Source organism: Carex rostrata, chromosome 23 (assembly GCF_964058835.1).
Source record: "Carex rostrata chromosome 23, lpCarRost1.2, whole genome shotgun sequence".
NCBI lineage: Eukaryota > Viridiplantae > Streptophyta > Magnoliopsida > Poales > Cyperaceae > Carex > Carex rostrata.
This window is the reverse complement of record NC_135940.1, coordinates 6642650-6651001: the sequence shown is the minus strand read 5'-3', so window position 1 is coordinate 6651001 and position 8352 is coordinate 6642650. Positions and strand designations below refer to the sequence as shown.

General features: G+C 34.1%; 1 protein-coding gene and 1 long non-coding RNA gene across 2 annotated transcripts; one reads left to right on the top strand and one right to left on the bottom strand.

Annotated features, from left to right (window-relative positions):
- Window positions 1–2051: 2051 nt before the first annotated feature.
- LOC144574614 (uncharacterized) lies at window positions 2052–2263 on the bottom strand. Its single transcript, XR_013518267.1, has 2 exons — window positions 2128–2263; window positions 2052–2095 (listed from the first exon to the last, which is right to left on the bottom strand). It is a non-coding gene; the product is annotated as an uncharacterized LOC144574614 (long non-coding RNA).
- LOC144574613 (remorin 4.1-like) lies at window positions 2197–4005 on the top strand. Its single transcript, XM_078324619.1, has 3 exons — window positions 2197–2509; window positions 2843–3123; window positions 3644–4005. The coding sequence occupies exons 1-3, from the start codon at window positions 2197–2199 to the stop codon at window positions 3833–3835; spliced, it is 786 nt and encodes a 261-aa protein (XP_078180745.1). The 3' UTR covers window positions 3836–4005.
- Window positions 4006–8352: the final 4347 nt, after the last annotated feature.

Genomic DNA, 8352 nt, shown 5'->3' with positions numbered 1-8352 from the left:
TGCATCAACTTTATACGAGCGTGCCAATTTGCACTCACTGGTGGTTGCTTAATTGGTTTCTAGTCTATTCAGCTTTTAACCGAATTAGAAAACTTTGAACTAATTGTTTCAGTTTTTTTTTTTTTTTTTTTTTTTTTTTTGAAATGAACTAGTTTGGTTCAATTTTTAATCTATTTCGGTTTTTCTATTAATTGGTTCGATTAATATTATGATCCTTCTAGTTCGAAATGAACTAGTTTCGGTTTTTCTATTAAGGATCATAATGCACTAGAAGGATCATAATATTTTTAAAAATAGATATAACTTTTTATAAATTAAATGTATTAGAAAGATCATAATATTTTCTGGATTACCTAGAAGTGACTTTTGAACCGGGATCAATAACTCAAAATCTAAGTATTTTTATTATTTTCCAATAACACATAAAGAAATATATTAATTTTTCTTACAGCCACGAAAAATCCGGCCTGAAAAATATTGATCCGGTTATTTGTTGCAGTCTTTCTAATAAATCAAATTATATTGTATTTCATCTATTTTCAAAGAAATATATTCAACATTTCTAATATTTTAATACAAACAATAAAAAAAAAAATCTGTTTTCAAAAAAAAAAAAAAAAAAAAAAATTAATGAACAGTGGCCGCTGGCCCCCAAAGCGGCCCATAATAGGTGCCCGCTTCCCTCCAAAGCGGTCAAGCTCCATGTGGCCGCTTCCAGGGCAAGCGGCCATGCGATTTTTGTAAAAAACAGCCAGAACTGGTGTTTTGGTTTAACATTTTTTATAAAATGGTATATTTAAAAATTTCGGTAAATTAGATCAGTATAAATAAGGGAAATTTCAGATATTGTTTTGGTTTTTTAGTTGTACAAGAATTCTGTAATGGACCCGAAATTTTTAAAAATACCATTTTCGGAAAATTAATAAATCAAAACATCATTTTTGAAATTTTTTATTAAAAACACCATGGCCGCTGTGCCTAGTGGCCACATTATAGGTGGCCGCTTCGGGCGCCAACAGGTGTTTTGGTATATTAATTTTCCGAAAATGGTATTTTTAAAAATTTCGGGTAATGGACACAGCTATCATGCCATATCTTCAGTGTACAGCATTGTGTAATACACTGAGGTGCTGAGCTGGAAATGATAATTATGTTTTATAATTTATCAGCAAAATATGAGGAATAGAATGGGAGGCAACAGTATTTTTTTTTTAATATAGAACTAAATTAAAAGGGTAGTTTCATGGTGATCCTATCTAGCAAGTTTTGCCTGATCCATTTTGATTTCTCTATAATTCCGTTATCTCTGGAAAATTTAATAAAATAAATTTAATATTACAATTACAAAATAAAACCGGTAGGCATGGTAATATATACTGTTTTCTTGCATTTTATGCATGTACAAATTGATAGTTTTAACCTACATTTAATTCCGATGTACAATCATTTGATGTATTATTCAAGTTAGAAAACTAAAAAATTGTAGACATATTTTGCATGAAAAAATTGTTGGCATATTCGAAAGACGTAACTTTCCAAAAAAAATAGATACCGAAGTTCTAATGAACTTATGATGGATAACCAATTAAATTTTAAATTTAATCAAATTTTGATATAATTATAAAATTTTAATTTGAATAATATATATATTTTTAAATATCAAGTATATATACCATAAAAATTGACCATATGCTAGAATTAAATTAGCCTCCAATATTACAATATTCGAGTCAATTTCTAAGAAAACCAATATCATGAATAAATAATATATAATATCTTTAAAATTTCAATGGATATAATCATATAATAAATAAGTCTACGCTGCGTCGTTGACTCGGTTAAATCCACAAGTTTTTTCTTTTTTTTCATGTTAAATCCTTAAGTTGCCAAAACAAAGGAGAGTGATGTGCTATTCAGTATTCACCTTTTCCTTTTGCATTTACCACCAAAAGCACGATAGCCAGGGACAATGACAGAAACAGTAGATGCTCTGTTTCTCCAGGCCCTCATGTCCGTTTATTTAACAAACCAATCAATCCTCTCTGCTCTTCACTCAGACACCTCACCTATTTCCTGTCACTTCCTTAAAACCCCCCTTTTAAACACACCAAATTGCAATTACAAAACCCATGTAATCAATCCCATGTTCTCTAATCCCTTTTATTCAAATCAACCCCTGCTTGTCTAACAACACACATGTTGCATGATCAAAACCCTTCTACAACACCCCCGAGAAGCAACGATGAGAGTGACGTCGTCGTCGTCGACATCCCTGAAGTGCGAGACATCCACGCTCTGAGCCCGCCGGCTTCGAGCCAAGGCCGGCCCCATCGTCAGGAATCGTGGGAGGCCGGGAGCCACCACTCTTCGACTCTCAGCGAGCAGTTCAGTTCTATGAGCAGAGAATTCAACGCCATGGTTGTCGCTGGATCCACCTTGCAAAATAATAATAGTAGTAATAATGATGGAAGTAATGATAACTCTGAAAATTATGGTCTCGCAAGAATTGGTACGCCTTTATTTTTATTTGTTATTATTTTTTTAGGGTTTTGGGAGAGGGGAAATGGTTTCTGATGTGAATTTCTGTATTGGTTTAGAGGTTATTAAGGGTATCTAGTAGTAAAATCAACCGAGATTATCAACTGTTGTACCGGTTATTAAATTAATTAATTAATTAGCAACAAAGATTAACATCAGATTTTAAATATCAAACACATAAATAATATAACTCAAAATTAAAAAAAAATTATATAGGCTTCGATGATGTGAGCGAAATTTTTTTTTGTCTTTGAACTCAAGTCTTATTGAATTTTGAACTTGTCTTCTTTTCTGATTTCCATAGGCGAGGACGACTTTGTGGAAACAAATCCGCTTGCGATCGTGCCTGATAATAATCCGATCATCTCGTCTCGTATCACCGAATCTGAAGTGGCACGATCAGAGGGGGAGTCACCGGTAATGGTTGTACAGGTGAAGAAGGAGGAAACAGAGACCAAAATAGCCGCATGGCAGTCAGAGGAGATAGCTAAGGTTAATAACAGGTTTAAGAGGGAGGAGGTGGTTATAAACAGCTGGGAGAACGAGCAGGTCGAGGTTGCCACGGCACGGCTCAAGAAAATCGAGGTTTTTTTTTTGCTCTTTATATAGCAAATATCAATATATAAATGTCAATTTAGATTTGATCTTCAATAGAAATCTCAAAACTAATATCAGATATTAATGCAAACTAGAATGAAATTATGATAATTTGAAAAAGATCTTCAGAAATTACTGGCACACTCTGGTCACAGGAAGTCAGGAACAGACCTGATCTATGTAGTGAGGCTATGGCACTATGCACATCGCAAATTGGTCCGTACAATGGATCAATGTTTTTGTTTTCAAAGTCCAATCAGTCGATTCAAACAGATTTTTGTATGAAAATATATTTGCGGACTAAATTTTACAATTTTTATAAATTTTTTAATATTTTTTTAGATAGATAGATAGAAAATCACTACTTCTGAATGGGCTAGATTCTTTAGATCAGGTGATTTATTACCTATCTAAAAAATTTATAGGAATTTGTTGCAAGGTTTTATATATACATATTTTTTAAGTTGTTGCAAGGTTTTTGGTGGTCTGATAATTAATTTTATTTCAGAGGAAGTTAGAGGAGCAGAGAGCCAAGGCACTTGAGAAGACCCAGAATACAGTGGCAAAGGCGCACCGCAAAGCGGAAGAGAGAAGGGCGTCTGCGGAAGCGAAAAGGGGGTTGAAAGTGGCCAAAGTGCTGGAGCTGGCTAATTTTATGAGAGCTGTCGGTCGGGTCCCGAGTAAGCGCTCCTTCTTCTAGCCCTGTTTTCGGCCTTCTCAGTTCGCGAAATATGCGCACTCGTGTTGGGCTTCTAAGCTTCTTTTTGCTGGTTGTGGATTGTGTTTGATCTGCTCCAAATTGTTTGTTTTGTATATTGTGTAATTGTACAAGCTATACCTGTTTGGCTAAGGGAACTGGTATTGATGGCACTTTTTTGTTTACTTCATACTTTTTCTTTTCTTTTACGAAAACACAAAGAAACAATATTATCTAAGAATCAGCTTGTTGTACCATGGCTATCATCTAGTTGATTTCAATATGGTATGATAATTTATTAGGTGTGATTCTGATATTTTTTATATTAAATTATGATTTTTGCTAAGAGCATTTTAGGTTCTGAGTGACGCCAGCTCCGTCCCTCTACGAAAAAACACGGGGTTTTTTCTGACGAAAAGCATCTAAAAACATGCTGTGTACCGGGAATTTGTATCCTCTGCATTAGCTCAAAAGGGAATATTTTGAGTTAATAAATCTTGACTATCCGATCTGTTTTAAGATTCGTGTAGATTAAATCTGCAGTAATATTTAAGGCCCCTATATCATAAGAAGGAGTTGGATTGGCTCTGTTTAAAATTAGACGGTTAAGATTTATTAACTCAATCGATTCCTTTTTGAGTTAATGCAATGCAGAGTATACGCATTCGTGTTCCGGGGCGTTTAAATGTATAAAAAATAGGTTTCTGAATTCTGAGTGCGACTGTGCGAGAAATATTTGAAGCTCGTGTCAAAGTGTGAATTGAGAAATCATAATGGGACATTGCCCACATTTGTCGGTCATGCTGTCTTTTTCTGTTCAATGGTCTTAAATTGATGTGACAGTAGAGCTGGAGCATTGGCAGGGACATTCTAGCAATAAATAGAGACTATTACATTACATACCACATTATTTCAAGGTTTCCAATCTTTTATGCGCAGGGAACAGAGTTGGTCTATACATTATATCCTAGATTCTGTTCCCCACTTTATGAGAACTGGATTTATTGGAATACTTTGGTTATTATTTGCTATTGTTTTTTGCCAATACAACACACAAATCAGAACGACCTGCTGGAGTCGGGTTGATTTCAGTGAGAGCATCTGATTTGTGGTACAATTATTGTTTGTTGCCAATACAACATACAAAACAGTCTACTGTGTTTCTATGCCGGTTACTCTTTTTTTTTTTGAAAACCTTCGCAGAAGCTGTGAAGTCGTGAGGGAGAATCGAACTACTCGTAAGCTGTATATATATATGCTAGTGCTTTTCTTTTTCATTTTAATTTTCTTCGGCAATGCTGTATGGTGTAAGTTGGGGTTTCTTTAGATATTCGTTTTTAGTAACGCATATGTTGTAGAAAAAAAGGATTCTAAATTTATATTGCTAATTGAAGGAGCCAGCACTGGCTACTTGTTCACACACACACACACACACGAAGGTTCTGAGCATCTATCTAAAATTCTAAATTCCCTGTTCAACTGACAATTAATGCTTATAAATTGCCTCCTACTTAAGTCATAGGGTCTCTGTCATCCCCTTATTGCGGACAGACATCCATTGCCTTAACTTATTGGCACCATCTGCTGGGATATGATAATATTCTAGGAATTAATTAATGAAGATTACTTGTAAGTAGGGGTGTCAATGACACCCTTTTATTCGTTTATCGATTTGTATTGTATCTCACAAGACGGGTATGAATATTTTTTTTTTCTTTTTTAAACTTATTAGGTACGGATACAAATAAATATTTTTTTATGGGTAAAGATACGAGTAAAGTCTATTTTTTATGGTCCAGATTTGTCTGAAAAATAATGATTTTCAATAAATCTAAAAAAATAGTAAAAAATTTCCAAAAAATGTAAAATTTGGTCTCCAGTCACATATTAATATGGACAACAAGATGAACGGTTCGGATCAACCGTTAGGATTTTGAAAACTCGAATATTGAGCCGTAGCACGGGAGGCCTCTATGCAACCCATAGCACCGTAGCCAAGTCCTATATAGGATTTGGCTAATATGCTATGGGTTGCATAAAGGCCTCCCATGCTACGGCTCAATATTCGAGTTTTCAAAATCCTAATGGTCGATCCTGTTGGGTTTTCGATGGTTCAAACCCATTGATTTAGCTTAAGGTGCGGAAAGAGTAAAACAAAATTTTTTACATCTACCTTAAGCTACGGATTAAATGAATCAAGAAGATCCATTTAATCCTATTTACAGATCTACTCCATAATTCATTTTCTAAAGCTTTAAATCTATTTACCAATTAAATATATTAATATAACAATTTATACCTTGTTTCCAAATCACAGTTGGAATGCAGACCGAGCGAGAAGAGCTACACCAGGGAAGGAATCGACTCAGAGTATCACACGTGTGATACCTCTATCGGTTATCCACCAAGACTAACCGGAGAGCGGTTTATTTCTTCTGCCAGAAATACCGTAAACCGCGAAATTCTGCAGAAACACTATTCACCAAAAAAGGGACATATTAAATATATTTAAGACTCCAAGTTATTCCGTTTCACTTAAAAAGCAAAACAAGAAATACCGCAGAGTTTGCAAAAATATATTTTTCTGAATCTCGTAATAACCGAAATCAGGGAAGAGAGAAAAAACCGATTAACGAAGTAATCAGATTAACACGTGAATTAGTAAGTTTTCTCTCTACCCTCACCCCTCTATTTATAATGTTTTGAGGAGGTTCGCAAAAGACCGAAATACCCCTCAAAACAAATCTATTTACAAAAAACCCTTAACACCTCATCCTTTAATATGTGAAAAGACCAAAATACCCCTTCCACACCCTTCCACACTCTTCTCCATGCTTCTACACCCTAAGGTGCCACACTCTTCTCCATGCTTCTACACCCTAAGGTGTCATGCAAGGTGGCATAGGTGTGAAATGACCATTTTGCCCTTGGCCCATTAAAACATGAATAGTAAAAGGCTTTGATTTTGGGCTTTGACTTTGGGCTTTTAATTTTAATTAAGGCTTTGATTATTTTGGGCTTTTAAACCCATAATTCAAATCCATAATTAACAAATTAAAATCCAAATCAAATATATATAATTGTCATATACAATTATATTTCTTTTCGGTTGTTGTTCGGTAACTTTTATACAACGTAACGTGTACGTTTATAAATTAACCGTTGTTTTTGCTTGTCATTCTAAATGACATTTATAATTTAATTATATCACGTATAATTAATTATAACCATCTTAATATTAATTATAATCAATTTATAATTAATCAGTAAGATTCTCCGAGTAGCTCCTATATGGTGTGACCCAATAGGATCTGTGTTATGTTGGTAAACAGAGTTAAAACTGTTTTAACTTCTATAATCATGAGTGGTATCTGGCAACACATCATGATCATCCAATTACACAGATGATGCTGTACTGTACAATATCACGATCCAGTAAACTATTTACTTGTGTCAGTTCTTTTGTCTCATAGCTATCAGATTAGTTTCAAGGTAGATGTGTGTCATCCTTGCAAACTTAATCTTTTCTTGATCTTGAGCAGATTATCAAATATAATTACTCTTGTAATTATACCGCATGCAGATAATCTAACTCTATCAAGGGGCCCAGTGATGCTATAGCTCGTATAGAGATACGAGGGACAATAGTACTTTTGGTAGACTATCACTTCCTCAGCTAAGCTATACATATGGGAATGCTACCGTTATGACTGCTTTTTACGGACAGCGGTAGATAGCAATCACACATACATATTTCTCAGTGGGAACGATAAATACCTCATACTTTAGAACGTGACACTGAATGAAAACATAAATGACACGAACACAATTCTATTTAATGTCTCATTCGGGGTCTGTCAAATACCATGTTCCTAGAACATGTATCTATGTGATTAAAATGACATCTCGTGTGAGGTGGTTTGTAAAACTTAACCATCTTTTAATTCACATACTAACCTTATAGCGGTAATTAGTGTTCCTGCTAATTACCTTGGTTAGTGACCTTTTAAGAGTATATATCATCTATATTATGGAGTTTCACAATTTCAGTCATGAACTCGAAATGATCCATAAATGCAATAATACTCAAGGTAACAAAATGATATATAAATAAACATTCAATTCATGAACAAAGCTTTATGATAATTTATCGTATTATTGACTTCTAGATTATTACAAACTAACAGATCCGAACCGTTCATCTTGTTCTTCATATTAATATATGTGTGGAGACCAAATTTTACATTTTTTGGAAATTTTTTACTATTTTTTTAGATTTATTGAATATCGCTGTTTTTTATGGTCCAGATTTGTCTGAAAAACAATGATTTTCAATAAATCTAAAAAAATAGTAAAAATTTCCAAAAAATGTAAAATTTGGTCTCTAGACGCATATTAATATGGAGAACAAGATGAATGGTTCGGATCGACCGTTAGGATTTTAAAAACTCGAATATTGAGCCGTAGCACGGGAGGCCTCTATGCAACCCATAGAACCGTAGCCAAGTCCTATATATATA